This window comes from Sycon ciliatum, chromosome 13, assembly GCF_964019385.1.
Source record: "Sycon ciliatum chromosome 13, ocSycCili1.1, whole genome shotgun sequence".
Taxonomy (NCBI): Eukaryota; Metazoa; Porifera; class Calcarea; order Leucosolenida; family Sycettidae; genus Sycon; species Sycon ciliatum.
This window is the reverse complement of record NC_088655.1, coordinates 16,018,923-16,037,293: the sequence shown is the minus strand read 5'-3', so window position 1 is coordinate 16,037,293 and position 18,371 is coordinate 16,018,923. Positions and strand designations below refer to the sequence as shown.

The 18,371-nt window shown below is 48.1% G+C and overlaps 2 protein-coding genes across 2 annotated transcripts; one reads left to right on the top strand and one right to left on the bottom strand.

Moving 5' to 3' along the window:
• Positions 1-5,345: 5,345 nt before the first annotated feature.
• LOC135830072 (inositol oxygenase-like) lies at positions 5,346-7,256 on the bottom strand. Its single transcript, XM_065342460.1, has one exon. It carries the CDS (start codon positions 6,940-6,942, stop codon positions 6,085-6,087), a length of 858 nt encoding a protein of 285 aa, XP_065198532.1. The 5' UTR covers positions 6,943-7,256; the 3' UTR covers positions 5,346-6,084.
• A 5,913-nt stretch (positions 7,257-13,169) lies between these two features.
• On the top strand, positions 13,170-16,178 carry LOC135829593 (inositol oxygenase-like). Its single transcript, XM_065341983.1, has one exon. The coding sequence runs from the start codon at positions 13,295-13,297 to the stop codon at positions 14,147-14,149; it is 855 nt and encodes a 284-aa protein (XP_065198055.1). The 5' UTR covers positions 13,170-13,294; the 3' UTR covers positions 14,150-16,178.
• Positions 16,179-18,371: the final 2,193 nt, after the last annotated feature.

Below are 18,371 nucleotides of genomic sequence, written 5' to 3'. Positions count from 1 at the left end.
GTACATGTACATGTACACGGAGTTTTGCGGACTACCCGCCACTATCTCGTCCGCCCCGGGATACCTGATGAAAGCTGATTCACTCGCATCTTCTGCTACATGTACTGTCACAGTGTCAGTGTGAGAAAGAACTTTGAAGAAGACGAGTTCGAGCATACAATAATGTATTGTCATGATTTCTACCCTGCTTTTCATTGAAACCACTATCTGCATGATCTCCGAACCCTTTGCCATGCAGACCACCAGCACTGATCAGGTGCATTGTACACAATTGTATAGCTTACATACTAGAACTGTGGTAGAATCGTGTACTTGTAGTTATGCTCCTACCTCCGAGAGGATGCCAAATTATGCTCCAAGTTGTCAACCACCAAATTATCCCAATAATTATGCCGGCATAATCCACCGGTACGGTGCCTAGCGGTGACCAAGGTGACTCATGATGGAAAACAAGGGCTGAAACTTTTTTCTAGCATTTCCCTAGGAGTGTGCTGTAAAATGCAGGAGTTGAGCACGAGGTCAACCCCATTGCCCAGGAGCTACGTGTAGATGTACATGACCGTTATATCAAACCAACCGGGGTTTTCTCCCATAGAAGCCTAGCTCGAATTCATGATGGAAGACAAGGCCTGAAACGTCCCCCCATTTTCTGGGGCGTGTGTTGTAAAATACCGGAGTTGAGCACGAGGTCAACCCCATTGCCCAGGTGCTACGTGGAAATGTACATGCACATGACAACAACTACACTAAAAAATGCTCTCAACAACAAGACGTATAGCGAGAGAACAGAAGTGCACGATATTAATTATATTATACTGGCATACCTGTACACGTCTTCTTCTTCTCAAAAACCTGTACATGTACACTATAAAAGCGTAATGAGCTGTGAATCAACCTTGCCAAAATAGTACCACAGGAATCCATGTACATGTACGTGTACGTGTACGTGTAACAGCACAACCGGCCACTTTGTGACTTTAGTGCGACCTTCTGCTACTCCATTGATAGTGATACCGTTCACATCATTCCTTCCACAACAGTACCCTGCAGTAGTGGTCATTGGAAACGTTACGTCATCACAACAATGAAAAGAACTGCAATGTACATGTACGTTCAAGCTTGTGCAGGCCCTACTCTTCCCATTGTTGTGTTGTCCTGCTACTGCTCTCCCCTCGTCTTACGAGTAGGTTGTGTCTTCAGCAGTAAAATATGGAATATACATGTATACTGTTGTGAATTCCAGCAGAAATCAAAGAGAGCTCGATACCGGGAAGGTAGAGCCGTGACACACTAGTCAGAACAACAGATGGCTTGATCAGTCACAACTTAAAGTTTCATGCCATCTCAGGCACTCATCAGGTGATATGAACATCAAGAAAAATAACCCACTATTTAAAGCCCAGTATGGCGGGACAAGGATAACAGAAAGCGCTAGGGGCGCTATCAACTCATATCCGATTCAGTGTCATAGCCAGTAAGGATCGCGGTACTAAGGTGATAAAGGATAAAGGTGATAAAACTGAGCTGGCCTAGCTAGTGAGTTCCGCGGTACGCAGAAAAAACTCTCGTAAGCCCAAGGGGAAGTGGTTGATGAGGGATGAATGCACTCTCCACGCTCATCTACACTGTTCGTGGAAATGCACACATACATACAATAATATACAACATAGCAATAGCATGCACAGAACTGAACAATTTCATGTTCACACGTGCAAGCACAGACCTGAACATTAGTACCAAAAGCCGACACAGACAATATCCCCATACACACAGACGCACACACACACAATGTCCCATGTATGCGCCCGTGGCAAGAAAAGCACGCAAATCTACAAATGCACTGGATGTGAACCCACAGATTTTCTCTTATAGCAACGATAGCGGATCTGATTCTGAATGAAACACACACAATACAATCATTGAATGTCCATCCGCAGATGATAGCAGGTCCTGAAAGAACAGGCAGTGTTCCAGTGATGGGGAACAGAACTTCGAGTGGCGAGTGAGGTATACACACACACACACGTGCGTGCGCGGGCACACACTAAAGTATTCAGAAATAGAATCGACATCGTAGTATTCATTGGTTGGGGAATGGAAAGGAAAATAAAACATTGCTGTAGGTTATTGTTGTAAGGACACTGGGAGCACAACAGAAAGGTAAGCAACTTGCTTTGAAGCAAAGAAAGTTATTATTCCACGGATCTCAGAAGGAAGGAACGTTCCAGAATGCTGCACTGGCAACAGGCGGCCTGCATGTGCATGGCCCCTGCAGTCGGTCTAGCTGCCGGCCTTGCAGTGCTGAAAAGAATGTGCAGTACAGCATGTCACATAGTATCGCAGCCTGGACAAATAGGCGCTGGGAAGTCCTAGTTATGTGCTCACCTACACCACGATGCACCAATCTTCTGAGCTACTTTGGCAACAAATTTGTCCACTTGAGACTCCCATGGGCTGAGCCAGTTGTTGAGGGCTGCACCAAGGTGGACGGCAATGACCGCTGATGGCAAGGCAATCCATGACACACAGTCACTAGGGCATCGTCAACATGGCGCTGAGGCTGGATCGATAAAATCAACCTTTAGGCTGCCGCGGGGTTGACAACGAGGCCACTGTCTCGAAGCTAGTCAGTCAGCCTGGTCACCGCCATTGACGAACCAGTCGGTTGTGACAAGTGTGGTGCAATATTGTCAGCAAATTCAGTACTCAGGACTAGATGAGTGACAAAGGGAACGTTGTGTTTGATAATATTGAAGTGAACAGGGATGATCACAAACCCTGCGCGTACTCCACCGTGAGTTACAAGAAAATTCCGGACTGGACGACGAGCAAACACCAACCTGCTACATCGGTTGAACCAGGCAGATACTATTTACGATAGCTACCAAACCAGGTCAATGCCGACCTACTGCATAATGTCAATGTCAAACAGATCCTGCAGGAGAAGACTGGGGTGTTGGCGTCCAGTCACTGAGTGTACAGACACCAGTCACATTTCCTGAGTCTTTTGCAGCATACAGGATAGACTCATCACTGTAAAGTCCACTACTTCGTGATTTTGATTTGTAGAATACATGACAGGCGTATTCAGTGTGCCTCGCAGGACTGCGAGATGCTGCAGAAGACCAGGTTCGACCTTTCTGGACGGCCATTCACCGACGGTGGGCTACACGATGCTGGAGGAACTAGATTCCAGTGAAAACCCAAGATTCCTTTGCTCCTGGACGCTCCGACGTGTTGTGATATCTGCCAGGTGCGCAGTAACTAGTATTTTCATCGCTATAGCGAGGACGACGCCGATCGGCAAACTCTCGCTCACAGCCATCACCAGCCTCTCAAAACCATCACTTGGCATCCCCCAGAGGTATAGGAGAAAGCCAAAACAGTTCTCAACAAACAAAAGCTAAGGACGATGGAAAGAGAGCATGTCAAAAAGAAGACGAACAGTATGAAGTTCAAAATTAATGGTTTTGAACACTGGTACCACCAACTATACCACTTTCAATAAATCGTGACGCCGTTTTGTTTTAACATGAATATCGCGGACTTTCAGGCGGTGTTCAGATAAGGCAAATGTTCCGGATAAGAACACACTGTAAATACATGTACATTGTAAATAGAATAGAGTGGTACTTTTCAAAATTTTCGTATTTTTTGAATGGCTCACTACATGTACAGTCATGCACATGCACAGCGCGTACTCTACGGCACGTGCGCCCAAAAAACTGTTACGGATAATCGAATGATCGGATAGTCGATGTGCGGATAATCGATGTTCAACTGTACCACTTTCAATAAATCGTGACGCCATTTTGTTTTAACACGCATATCGCGGATTCTGCATTTTTGTCTCCAAGGAAATAATAAGTTCGCTTATCAAAGTGTATGTATCGGAGCATTACCATACCGTACGCAGTCAATCCTGAAATGCGTAGGGTATACAGTCATGTAGTTGTATACGGTACACATTCTGCAGATCCTGTAAGAATCCTTGATCTGCACCGTACAATCATGTACGCACCAGCTCAGATCACATCCAGTGATCCAGCGCTAGTAGTACTGGCCCTCAACAGTGACACGTCCCCAAAGAGTAGTACATGTAACATTATAAATAGAAGGACGTTTAACTCTGCATGATCTGATTAGGCCGTCATCACACCACGTTCTCCGACTCCCGTTTACGTCTACGTCTATGGTGAAAAAACCAAAACGGGTGGTCGTGTCATCAGACAGGCACAGTTCTTGACGCGTACACCTGGTACACGCAGTCAGGTTTTTGGAGAAATTTGAACCCACGTACATCGAAGTACATGTACAGGGTCGCTCGGAAAAAGGCTGGGGTAGATACGCACGTTCATACAAAAAGTCGTATACCCCCCCCCCCCCCCCCCCTCTCCATACCACGTCTACGTCTCCTGTTTCCTCTGCTCCCGTTTTCACCCCGTATACGGATCATCATGACAACCGACCAAAAACTCCTAACGTGGACGTAGACGCAGCGCTTTGTACCATGGTGTGATGACAGCCTAATGCCTGGTTCACACTAGGCCGATTTTCCGGCCGACATGGACTCGTACGAAAAATCCTCAAGATCGGGGCGAAAATTGCGTAGTGTGAACTGTGTTGTCGTACAGGGTTCCGACAAATCTGCGGCGATTTTCTTGTCGCACTAGTTTTCGGCCAAGTATCGACCGAAAAGCCGGCCGATTTTTACTGCTTGCACGTGATGGAGCGGTCATCGGACCAATCACGGTAGGCTTTTCACCATGACAGCAAAGAGCGTCGATGTCGAGCTCATGACCTCTTGTACTTTTGTACTCTTGAGTCTTGATGAGATGTAAAGTCCTACCAAAATTTCATAACCCCCATGAACTCTTGCTTTTATGGATAATCGATGCGACTCTATTGCGAGTGAGTCGTTTCCCGTGTGTGAACAGGCCGTCCGACTCAGTCGACACAGTCGGCAGACTCCATGTCGGAGTCGGTGTCGGAGCACCGGCCGGAAAATCGGCCTAGTGTGAACCAGGCTTAAGGCCCTTGGCGATCATTATTTTGGTCAAAGATACGGGCAGACTTGAAATGTCAGTTGGTGTGTGGGAATGTGGTTCCGGCGAGTTGTCTTTTCGGTGAGGTGTGTCCATCGTCATTCGAGGTAGTGGGTGGTCACTAACAGAAGAAATTCCAAAAAGAATCTAGGCAAGTGCAAAGGAAAGTCTTTTATGACTCTGTCGAACCCAAGCGACTTTCCTTGTAGAACTTAATATTTCCAATAAGCAGCCTGAGCATTTTTGCCAGTTGAGATGCTCGGAAAGAGTACTAGCACGCGCCTGCTTCAACCACGAGAATGAGTGGGATAGCTGGAACCGTGCATCAACGCCAAATTGATGCACTCACAGAAAAGCAGCTACATGTACAACAGTTTTGCTCAGCCTACGGTGACTATGAGCACACCAACACCATGTCACCAGGAGCGGCGCCCTGTGATCTGTGCTTAAAAATACGCAGCTGCACTGTGAAGATCGAACAGAGCGAGCAAGTGTGCCAACAACACACAAACACCAGCCAACAATAAACATAGCGCGCGGAGCACTATCAGATCTGTGAAACACACGCCGTCAGCGAACCCGACCGGAGTAGCAAAAGACAGATTGGGATAAGCACTGGTAGATCAGGTGTGTGATAAACGCATCAAACAAATGGCAGATGCGACCGATATGTCAAGACTGGCACTCAGCTGGTGATACAACGAGACAGATTAAATAAGAAATTCAAAATAATCCTTGGCCTACCTGTTGGCATGAGAAATCCAAAATACGGGACATGAAATTTGATTTTGATATGATAATAGGCCAGTCGCCACATATACACACAAGCAGGCGCGTGCACCACACACACACACACACACACACACACACACACACACACACACACACACACAGATAGAGAACGAGAATAATAAGCGTACTGTGTCTTGTTTTGCTTGAGTGAAAGCTCTCAGGTTTGGGTATGGAACGGTCGATGGAGTCGGTGCCGACACCTGATAGATCGGGTAGGGTTTGAAAACAATTGTTAAGGACGTAGATCTCACCAGCACAGGTCGTCGGAACCAATATACTTCTCAACCAACGACTGGTAGTATGAAGTTAGCGCTGTCTTGTCCGGGAGACTGTCAGACTTAGAATAGAGATCGAATTTGTTAAACTCACGCACCCACGGCAGCATATCGCGGTCATGATTGTTGCACAAGTAGTCGTAGTCATCGCCCGAGTGCCACGGGTAGAAGCTGTGGAAGCGAATCATGTACAGACCCTCGTCCGGGATTGTCGTACCGCTGTGCTTCAGGCACTGGTACAGATACTCGTCATGGCCCCAGGACATCGTCACCTTGTCCAGGCCACAGTTCTGCTCGTACACGCCCAGCTTTGTGCTATACACTTCATGCGTGCTGTCCGGGTTCTCGGCAAACGTCTCCGGGAAGACGCAGCGCTGCGAGAAGCGGCAGCCGACGGGAAACGTGTCACCGACTACGCACCACTGCGGCTCTCCCCACAGGGCCATCACCTTGCCGATGTCGTGGATCAAGCCAACCAGATGAAACCAGGGCTTGTCCGGGTGTGCCTCGCGGATCCTCTCCGCCGTCTGGAAGGCATGAACGGAGTTCGGCAAGTCGATATCGGGATCACTTTCGTCAACCAGGTTGTCCAGCTCACTGATAATACTCATGATGCTCATCTTGGCATGGTTGAAACTGCACCACTTCGCACGCATCTCCTTGCCAAATTCCATGGTCTGTTTGGTGTGCATCTCCGTGTACGTTCTGCGCACGTTGTGAGTCTGCACATTGTCCTCGTAGTTGCGAAAGTCGTCTTTCTGCTTGGCCCGTTGCTCAGCGTGGACCTCCTCTGGGCGGAACAGGGGAGAGGGATCGCAGATCACCCTCATCGTGGCTGCTGTTGCGAGCACGGGCCAACTGGACTGTGCACCGATGCCGGGAGAATGCTGCAATTCCTTGCTCACTCGTGCGTGTTTGTGCTCACAGCAGCGAGATAAGGAGATTGGAGAAGGTGGCAAGTAAGAGACCTTCTGACACTTCTCTCGCCTCGTGGATGACAAGTTTCAGAGACGACACTCAGAACACTACAAAACAGGACACCACGAAAGTAACGCGACAACCTCTGCAGCCGGGACTAATCTGACAATGCTGCCAGGCACCTCGCTGTTTTACTTCACCACCGACAAAACACTTGGCAAAACTGTACCAAACACTGCACGGCTTGCACAATGCACAGACTCAGACACAGAGAGAGAGAGTCGATCAAGCCAGCATATGGAAGCGTGAGCATGAGATCGCGATACCGTACAAAAAGCCGGGTGATTGTGATCAGGTGATGATGCATCATTGCATGATGCAGTACATTATGCATGTGCAGCGCATGCATGCATTGATCGATTCTTGCAAATGACGTAACCCACATTGTTTGCACAGGAACAGTTTTCAGAACTCCATGTGTTTGCTTGATTTCTCCCGCAGGCAAGTGCACATAACTAATACTGAATTACTTCATAAGTGGGCAGCTCAGGACTGACAGGAGACCTTGTTGGGCAAGGCGGTCGAGGCAATGGCAAAGATCGAACTCAACTATCACTGAGCTGGTGTCTCAAAGTCAAAGCCGAAGTCCCTCAAGACTTGCACGAAGCTGGCATGAATGCCATCAATAGTCAAATAGTTGTTTATTTGAAATCCGCTTGTCCAGCTAGCTGTCAATCGACTCGAGATAAAAGCTAGGCCAGTGGCGGTGCGCGTCCAGCTGTGAGCGCGAGCGTCGGTCGAGTGTTGTTTTTGCTCGAGACCAGCTACAATGTAGGTACCGGTACCATGTAGGCAGGAGATAAGCTGAGTCATCCTGATGGCAGCGGCCACTCAGACTCATAGCCTAGCCGTACATGACTTGTACGTATAATTATTACAACCCAGCAGTACGCTTGTACGTGAAAATATAAACCGACATACAAACCGAGGCGAAGCCGAGGTTTGTATGAATGGTTTTTCAAACATATCACTAGGGAGGTTCTGCTCTACGTTTTGGGAACGCGACGCAAAGAATCACGCGAACTTTCTTCGCGTTCCCGTAACGTAAAGAAATGCTGTTCTGCTCTACGTTTCACGTAGAGAAGTCACGTGGAATGTGTACTGGGAATTTCCCCTTCCATATTTGGCACTTTTCTGCATGCAGTTGATCGATACCCAGCAAATCCGTACGCATTTTCTCTGCGTGTGCCACAACGTAGAGAACCCCATCTCCGCGTAGAAATCTGGAGCCAAAACACGCGAAGCCGTAGACTCTAACCTAGACACCTGCTCTCTACGTGATTTCTCTACGTTTCACGTATAGCAGAACCTCCCTAGTACTATTGCGCGAAATCACGCGACACCTGTACATTTTCGATCTGCGGGATGAAGATGACGACGTCCATGCATCAGGTATCAGGGGGTAGTAAGATACTGGTATATTACTACTCCACGCCTCAAATCGTGCTGTCAAGCGTATGCGGGGGAGTGTAGCATGCCATCCCTTAAGGCCGATTCACAATACAACTTTCTGCGACGCGACACGCGATTTGCGACAGTTGCGACAAGAAACTGCCTGTCGCGAGCTGTCGCAAGCTGTCGCAAGCTGTCGCAATGCACCTGTCGCAGAAGTTGAAGAAAGTTCAACTTTTGCGACATGCGACACGCGACATACACAAATGGAGTACAGTTTCGACCCTGGGTGCACGTGCAGTGTACGTGCAGTGCACGTGCATAGTACTACTTGTGCATGCATGAGGATGTCGCAAACATGAAGAATATTGTGAACCGTGTGTCGCTGTCGCAGATCGTCGCATGCGTCGCAAGTCGCATGTCGCGTCGCAGAAAGTTGTATTGACGCGATTTGCGACAGTTGCGACAAGAAACTGCCTGTCGCGAGCTGTCGCAAGCTGTCGCAAGCTGTCGCAATGCACCTGTCGCAGAAGTTGAAGAAAGTTCAACTTTTGCGACATGCGACACGCGACATACACAAATGGAGTACAGTTTCGACCCTGGGTGCACGTGCAGTGTACGTGAAGTGCACGTGCATAGTACTACTTGTGCATGAGGATGTCGCAAACATGAAGAATATTGTGAACCGTGTGTCGCTGTCGCAGCTCGTCGCATGCGTCGCAAGTCGCATGTCGCGTCGCAGAAAGTTGTATTGTGAATCGGCCTTACACTTTCCAGCTCAGGGTTACCCTCGCTACCAATGGACGAAATTTCAGGGTCACAGCTTGCGCAACGGCTTTGTCCTGTGCGAATGGCCACTCGACATACTCAGCACAAATTTTCTATTGCATGCATGCACAAAATGTTCAACTTTCGTATTTTTGGCGACTTTACCACCGTCGTGGAGGCTGGTTGGTGAGGAGCAGGTAGCCATCCCTTGTGGAATCAAACACATGGTTCCACAGTGTGGCTGATTCCGCAAGAGCCAGGTCCATACGAGGAACATTCGCTTTGTCTTTTGCCATCGAAGTAAGTCACTTTTCTTGTTCTCAGTGTTTTTTACGTTCAACGTTTCTGAGATTTTTGAATTATTCACTTTTCATTCTTTCATACTTTATTTCTTCATGTTCACTGCCTCACTTGCCTTCTGATCTGGAGAATGTGACGGAGGTGACTGTTGGTTACTGCCTGGTATAACGGTTGTTGTGCTGTTGCTGTATTTCCGTCCTGCTCGCGACGTTGTAGATCACAAACAATTTTAAATCACATGAATTGTACTTACCGTCGTGCGTGCGGTATTAGGAAACACTGTGCAGATTAGATCGTCGCAATGTATCTATATGTGTGTCTGGTCATCCTGTGCCACGCAAGAACTCCAACCAGACGCATTCGTCCTCGGCCCTGTTGATCGATTGTCCACTTGTCTTTCGAATTTCCTTGAAGAACGATCGATCAAAAAATCGAGCTCGCGGACTTTTTGCAAAAAAACGGCTGAAAAAAGGAAGAAAAAAGGGTGCTCAGAATGAGATTCGAGTACACAACCATGGTCCCAGCAGTTTATGTGGATGTCGCTCATACTCATACGAGTCATAGTCATAGATACGCGATTTCGCGCAATGCGGCGGCGGCGGCGGCGGCGGCAGTGACGTGCTTGTTGCCATCCGACGGCCAATCAACATCGACTTGTACCAGGGCAGAAATTGTGTGTATTGCCTGGGCTAAGGCTTGGCAATGCCCTGCTAGCATGCTACGGAGTACGGTCTACCTATGACTATGTCTATGACATCCAATGCCCTGCATGCATGCTATGCAAATGCCAGGCTTATTATTATTTGAAACTCGGGTATTGAGCCAATAATAAAAGTAGAAAGGAAAAGGACATAATGGAAACGAGTTAAGAGTAACTCTCCACCACTGTAACTAGATACTATATACAGTCAGAAAGTGCAACAACTAGGCACAAAACTGACAAAGTACTGAGACATTCGACGTCCTGACACCTAGCTTCAACACATCTCCGTAGCGCTAACCGACAGCCTTCCAACTTGGAAGGTTCAAGGTTATGCCCTGAAATAAAATAGGAGAATTGAAAAATTTATAACATCCCTATGCTTTTTTTGTCCAGGTCATCAAGGCAAAAAAGCATAGCGTGGGGCCCTGAGCTTCCAAGCTCTCTCGTTTGGTATTTGTTTGTGTGTTTGTTTGTTTGTGTCACGCCTGGCGCTATCCCGTATCTGACGGCAAAAAATCATAGGGATGTTATAAATTTTTCAATTCTCCTATTTTTTCAGGCATATCCTGGGATTCGAACCCGCACTATCGCCCTACATGCATTCCCCAATACACTTCGCATTCATACCCATTCTTCCAAGTTGCTTTACGTTATTATCTTGCGTTTGAAAGCCCTATTTGAATATTGCGGGCAGCTGTATGTGAACTGAGTTCCAGCGGTCTGCGGCTAAATAAGAAAGAGAGGAATACAGTGGTCCCTCTTTAATCCGGCACCATTTGTGCCACGAAAATCTGCTGGATAAGGGAGGGTGCTGGATTAACAAATCTGATTTACTGCTGCAATGTGCATGAAGAGGACATTTTGGCTACTGAAAATTGTGCTGGTTTATCGAGGGTGCTGGATTATAAAGTGCCGGATTAGAGAGGGACGACTGTACTTCCTCCGTATACAAAAACTTCGTGACTTTTTTTGAACGGTGTTTTTGAGCAAGAACCTGCTCGACGAACGGCGCCAAAGGCTGTCATCGACAACCCACGTCCATGTCGAGGTTAGTTTGGTTGATCCCGAACAGATTCTCCACGGACGCCATGCGTGTGAGGACGTTGCCGACGGAAACTCAAGAGTCAAATGAAAATAACTAACACTTACTTGCTCGAAACTGACACAGTGACGAAGTGTAGCTCGTGGTTAGAACACGGAGTCACGCAGCACTCGCTGCCCTGAAACTGGCCACGCTCGTACTTGCGGTGCGCGGCCCCATAGATATACGCAGCGTGAGAACATAGATTTGTTTCGCTCGCACGGCAAGATGAAACATTTCAGTCGTCGTGCAACCAGCGCAGACTCAGGATTAGAATGTCGATGGCCTGGCGTTCTTCGCCTCTCTCCAGTCAGACGTCTCCTTTGTCGCCAAGGGGAATCGCAGGGACCTCCTCGAAGCCATTGTAGAATGCTTGGGAGGATTATCCTGGCGAGAAAATGCGAAGCGGTTGGATGTGCTTGTACGACTCGTTTCACGGCAGAATGGAGGTCGCGGGTTGGAACAACTGAATATAGTCGATACAGATTCGTACACAGCTCTAGAGATGAAGAGGACGTAGCCAAAAGTCCAGAGTCGGATCATCACTGCAGGTGACAAGAATCTGAACGAAATGCGAGCGGAAGCAGCGACTGTTGGCGATGCGGAGTCAGCGTCGTCAGGTGACAATGACATGAGCGACGAAGACTCTGAAAAAACTCAATTTCATTCGTCTGAGTTGCTTTTGTCTTTGTATATAGCTTGTAAACAGGTTAGACAATGCCACGAGTGTTATTCGAAGTCAAACGGAACCATTTCAGAGCTGTGCGCAGCTTTCAAAAAAAGTCACGAAGTTTTTGTATACGGAGGAAGTAACCAAATCGAGAGGAGGCTCGTGGCAGTACAAGTCCAAGCGAGACTTGAGACCTTGTGCAGGTGTGGCTACGTGCCTCAGAATTGGCACGAAGGCAGAAAAGGCGGCACAGAAGTGAGCTGGCAGAATAATGAACGCATCTGAATACAAGAAGATACAGTTTTTAAAAGGGAGAAACGGATAGTGATGGGTGTGAGGTTGTTTCGAGACAGAATACACTGGACATCTGCGGTGGGTGGGTAGCCAAATGCAGTGCGCAATGAACGGCGAGAGATGCGGGTGGGAGAATCATAATTCATTATTCATGTTGTCGCAGACTGTGTATACATAAGCATTGTCAGCCTACATGTAGCTCGGAAGGGTCTGTGGCACTGGCAGTTTTTCGTTGTCAGCTCGGTTCGCATGTCACATTCGACTGTGAACTGATGTTACTTGCTCTGTTACGCTCTCGGGCAAGCCCTCGAGCGTAGAGTCTACGGAGCTGAAACTCACAAGCTGAGTAACCGTTAGTTTCATCTCGAGCAAGGTGAAATTTCAGCTCCGTACGCCCGGGCCTCGGGCAAGGCCTCGAGCGTACGGAGCTGAAACTCACAAGCTGAGTACGTAACCGTTAGTTTCATCTCGAGCAAGGTGAAGTTTCAGCTCCGTACGCTCGAGGGCAAGCCCTCGAGCGTACGGAGCTGAAACTAACCGTTAGTTTCATCTCGAGCAGCTTGTGAGTTTCAGCTCCGTACGCTCGAGGGCTTGCCCGAGAGCGTACGGAGCTGAAATTTCACCTTGCTCGAGATGAAACTAACGGTTACTCAGCTTGTGAGTTTCAGCTCCGTACGCTCGAGGCCTTGCCCGAGAGCGTAAGGAGCTGAAATTTCACCTTGCTCGAGATGAAACTAACGGTTACTCAGCTTGTAAGTTTCAGCTCCGTACGCTCGAGGCCCTGCCCGAGAGCGTACAGAGCTGAAACTTCATCTTGCTCGAGATGAAACTAACGGTTACTCAGCTTGTGAGTTTCAGCTCCGTAGACACTACGCTCGAGGGCTTGCCCGAGAGCATAACATCCTCCACAAACACGCACGGGTGAGCAAGGAATTGCAGCATTCTCCCGGCATCGGTGCACAGTCCAGTTGGCCCGTGCTCGCAACAGCAGCCACGATGAGGGTGATCTGCGATCCCTCTCCCCTGTTCCGCCCAGAGGAGGTCCACGCTGAGCAACGGGCCAAGCAGAAAGACGACTTTCGCAACTACGAGGACAATGTGCAGACTCACAACGTGAGCAGAACGTACACGGAGATGCACACCAAACAGACCATGGAATTTGGCAAGGAGATGCGTGCGAAGTGGTGCAGTTTCAACCATGCCAAGATGAGCATCACGAGTATTATCAGTGAGCTGGACAACCTGGTTGACGAAAGTGATCCCGATATCGACTTGCCGAACTCCGTTCATGCCTTCCAGACGGCGGAGAGGATCCGCGAGGCACATCCGGACAAGCCCTGGTTTCATCTGGTTGGCTTGATCCACGACATCGGCAAGGTGATGGCCCTGTGGAGAGAGCCGCAGTGGTACGTAGTCGGTGACACGTTTCCGGTTGGCTGCCGCTTCTCGCAGCGCTGCGTCTTCCCGGAGACGTTTGCCGAGAACCCGGGCAGCACGCATGAAGTGTATAGTACAAAGCTGGGCGTGTACGAGCAGAACTGTGGCCTGGACAAGGTGACGATGTCCTGGGGCCATGACGAGTATCTGTACCAGTGCCTGAAGCACAGTGGTACGACAATCCCGGACGAGGGTCTGTACATGATTCGCTTCCACAGCTTCTACCCGTGGCACTCGGGCGATGACTACGACTACTTGTGCAACGATTATGACCGCGATATGCTGCCATGGGTGCGCGAGTTCAACAAATTCGATCTCTACTCTAAGTCTGACAGTCTCCCGGACAAGACAGCGCTAACTTCATACTACCAGTCGTTGGTTGAGAAGTATATTGGTTCTGACGACCTGTGCTAGTGAGATCTACGATTTTCTCAATCGAGCGATGACGACTTCTTCTTATGCAACGATCATGACCACGATATGCTGGCGTGGGTGCGTGAGTTCAACAAATTGGATCTCTACTCTAAGTCTGACAGTCACCCGGACAAGACAGCGCTAACTTCATACTACCAGTCGTTGGTTGAGAAGTATATTGGTACTGACGACCTGTGCTGGTGAGATCTACGATTTTCTCAATCGAGCGATGACGACTTCTTCTTATGCAACGATCATGACCACGATATGCTGTCGTGGTTGCGCGAGTTCAACAAATTCGATCTCTACTCTAAGTCTGACAGTCTCCCGGACAAGACAGCGCTAACTTCATACTACCAGTCGTTGGTTGAGAAGTATATTGGTTCTGACGACCTGTGCTGGTGAGATCTACGATTTTCTCAATCGAGCGATGACGACTTCTTCTGTTGCAACGATCATGACCACGATATGCTGCCGTGGGTGCGCGAGTTCAACAAATTCGATCTCTACTCTAAGTCTGACAGTCTCCCGGACAAGACAGCGCTAACTTCATACTACCAGTCGTTGGTTGAGAAGTATATTGGTTCTGACGACCTGTGCTAGTGAGATCTACGATTTTCTCAATCGAGCGATGACGACTTCTTCTTATGCAACGATCATGACCACGATATGCTGGCGTGGGTGCGTGAGTTCAACAAATTGGATCTCTACTCTAAGTCTGACAGTCACCCGGACAAGACAGCGCTAACTTCATACTACCAGTCGTTGGTTGAGAAGTATATTGGTACTGACGACCTGTGCTGGTGAGATCTACGATTTTCTCAATCGAGCGATGACGACTTCTTCTTATGCAACGATCATGACCACGATATGCTGTCGTGGGTGCGCGAGTTCAACAAATTCGATCTCTACTCTAAGTCTGACAGTCTCCCGGACAAGACAGCGCTAACTTCATACTACCAGTCGTTGGTTGAGAAGTATATTGGTTCTGACGACCTGTGCTGGTGAGATCTACGATTTTCTCAATCGAGCGATGACGACTTCTTCTGTTGCAACGATCATGACCACGATATGCTGCCGTGGGTGCGCGAGTTCAACAAATTCGATCTCTACTCTAAGTCTGACAGTCTCCCGGACAAGACAGCGCTAACTTCATACTACCAGTCGTTGGTTGAGAAGTATATTATTGGTTCTGACGACCTGTGCTAGTGAGATCTACGATTTTCTCAATCGAGCGATGACGACGTCTTCTTATGCAACGATCATGACCACGATATGCTGCCGTGGGTGCGCGAGTTCAACAAATTTGATCTCTACTCTAAGTCTGACAGTCTCCTGGACAAGACAGCGCTAACTTCATACTACCAGTCGTTGGTTGAGAAATACATTGGTTCCGACGACCTGTGCTGGTGAGATGTACGATTTTCTCACATGAGATAAGAACAACTCGCTGACTAACTTCCGTGGCTGATCGCGTAATTGCCTGCCGTTGTACACAGTCCTGAACAGTTGTTTTCAAACCCTACCCGATCTATCAGGTGTCCGCACCGACTCCATCGACCGTTCCATACCCAAACCTGAGAGCTTTCACTCAAGCAAAACAAGACACAGTACGCTTATTATTCTCGTTCTCTATCTGTGTGTGTACATGTATGTGTGTGCGTGTGTGTGCATGCGCACGTGTGTGTGTATGTGTGTGTGTGTGGTGCACGCGCCTGCTTGTGTGTATATGTGGCGACTGGCCTATTATCATATCAAAATCAAATTTCATGTCCCGTATTTTGGATTTCTCATGCCAACAGGTAGGCCAAGGATTATTTTGAATTTCTTATTTAATCTGTCTCGTTGTATCACCAGCTGAGTGCCAGTCTTGACATATCGGTCGCATCTGCTACCATTTTGTTTGATGCGTTTATCACACACCTGATCTACCAGTGCTTATCCCAATCTGTCTTTTGCTACTCCGGTCGGGTTCGCTGACGGCGTGTGTTTCACAGATCTGATAGTGCTCCGCGCGCTATGTTTATTGTTGGCCGGTGTTTGTGTGTTGTTGGCACACTTGCTCGCTCTGTTCGATCTTCACAGTGCAGAAGTCGTCATCGCTCGATTGAGAAATCGTAGATCTCACTAGCACAGGTCGTCGGAACCAATATACTTCTCAACCACAGCATATCGTGGTCATGATCGTTGCATAAGAAGAAGTCGTCATCGCTCGATTGAGAAAATCGCAGATCTCACTAGCACAGGTCGTCGGAAAGTTGTCACGTTTGTACTAGTCTCCGTACCATTGTCTTTCCTTATTCTTTTCGAGCTGGTTATGTGAACGTAGTAAAAAAAAAAAAAAAAAAAACCAACGACTGGTAGTATGAAGTTAGCAGTAGTATAGTGCGGTATACCGGTAGGGGTTCTGACTCAAAAGTCACCTTTGACCCCTGGCTTCCTAATAAGGAAGAATAGTCCATATATGGCAGATGACCTTGCGCTGTCTTGTCCGGGAGACTGTCAGACTTGTAGAGATCGAATTATTTGTTGAACTCGCGCACCCACGGCAGCATATCGTGGTCATGATAGTTGCATAAGAAGAAGTCGTCATCGCTCGATTGAGAAAATCGTAGATCTCACTAGCACAGGTCGTCGGAACCAATATACTTCTCAACCAACGACTGGAAGTATGAAGTTAGCGCTGTCTTGTCCGGGAGTCTGTCAGACTTAGAGTAGAGATCGAATTTGTTGAACTCGCGCACCCACGGCAGCATATCGTGGTCATGATCGTTGCATAAGAAGAAGTCGTCATCGCTCGATTGAGAAAATCGCAGATCTCACTAGCACAGGTCGTCGGAACCAATATACTTCTCAACCAACAACTGGTAGTATGAAGTTAGCGCTGTCTTGTCCGGGAGACTGTCAGACTTAGAGTAGAGATCGAATTTGTTGAACTCGCGCACCCACGGCAGCATATCGTGGTCATGATCGTTGCACAAGAAGAAGTCGTCATCGCTCGATTGAGAAAATCGTAGATCTCACTAGCACAGGTCGTCGGAACCAGTACACTTGTCAACCAACGACTGGTAGTATGAAGTTAGCGCTGTCTTTTCCGGGAGTCTGTCAGACTTAGAGTAGAGATCGAATTTGTTGAACTCGCTCACCCACGGCAGCATATCGTGGTCATGATCGTTGCATAAGTAGAAGTCGTCTTCGCTCGATTGCCACGGCAGTGTCTGCTCCAGCGCCGGGTGAGCCGGGTAATCCACCCGGTTGGGGAGGTATATTATGTATCAGATTGCAACGACCAGGAGGCTCTTAGTAGTGGCTGCAAATGACCGATATCCGTCACTTGCAGCTCTGCATCAGAGACCTGTAGCTGGCCTGAAGAGTTGTAAAATTACTCCTTCGTAGCCGGGGGAGTCAGAGCGAGGGCGATTCACGGCTTGGTCAAAAAACTGTCGGCCTGGAACGTAAACGTGGATCTGCCGACACAGGTCACCTGGTTCACACGCCTGACCTGGCATGCTGCCTTGCGTGAAAGGAACATTTTCCGAAAGCAAGCTTCTTCTCCAAAATTCGAAATTTCTTTCCAAAAATGCCGTCGTCCTTGACCTCGAATATATATGTATTTCATTGTCCCTGCCTGAAGTAATAATGACTACATGACATGATATCCAGCTAACTTTGCCAGTAACGAACGACCCTTGATCGGGCATGAGAAAAGTGTTGGTATTTGGGAGTTGTCGTCATTCACGGAGTTGAAAATATACGGCTATATTGTTACTAGGTCTGAAGATAGTGTCACTATCCGTGGGTTGTTATACCCGTGGTTGACTGCAGATACGTTTGGATTATTCTATGAGTATATGAAGGGTATACGTTAAATATTTTCCTGAGGACATAGCACGAGGAAATTATGGGGAATGCAGTACATGTATAGAATGGTGCAATCCATTTCTCCCAGGGCACTTTCCCAACACTCCTTCCAATATTCACTCTTGGCGCGACCCTTGTGAACTGAGCGGGGTGTATCGTTGAATATACCCCTCTCAGAACGTCTACTGATTGGCTGAAATCGCCCAATTCATACCGTTCCATGGATGTCAGGGAGTCGTAGCACCCAAGGAAACAACACGAGATCATGATACCCAAAATGATATACTGTAAAAGCAGAAATTTTCAGTGGTGTTTTATTTTCGGTAACTTCGGTGCCGACAATTTTTACCGAAAAAATGCA

Excerpts from the sequence above, each read along its gene's own strand:
- LOC135829593 (XM_065341983.1), top strand. The coding sequence starts at position 13,295 with ATGAGGGTGATCTGCGATCCCTCTCCCCTGTTCCGCCCAGAGGAGGTC.
- LOC135830072 (XM_065342460.1), bottom strand. The coding sequence starts at position 6,942 with ATGAGGGTGATCTGCGATCCCTCTCCCCTGTTCCGCCCAGAGGAGGTC.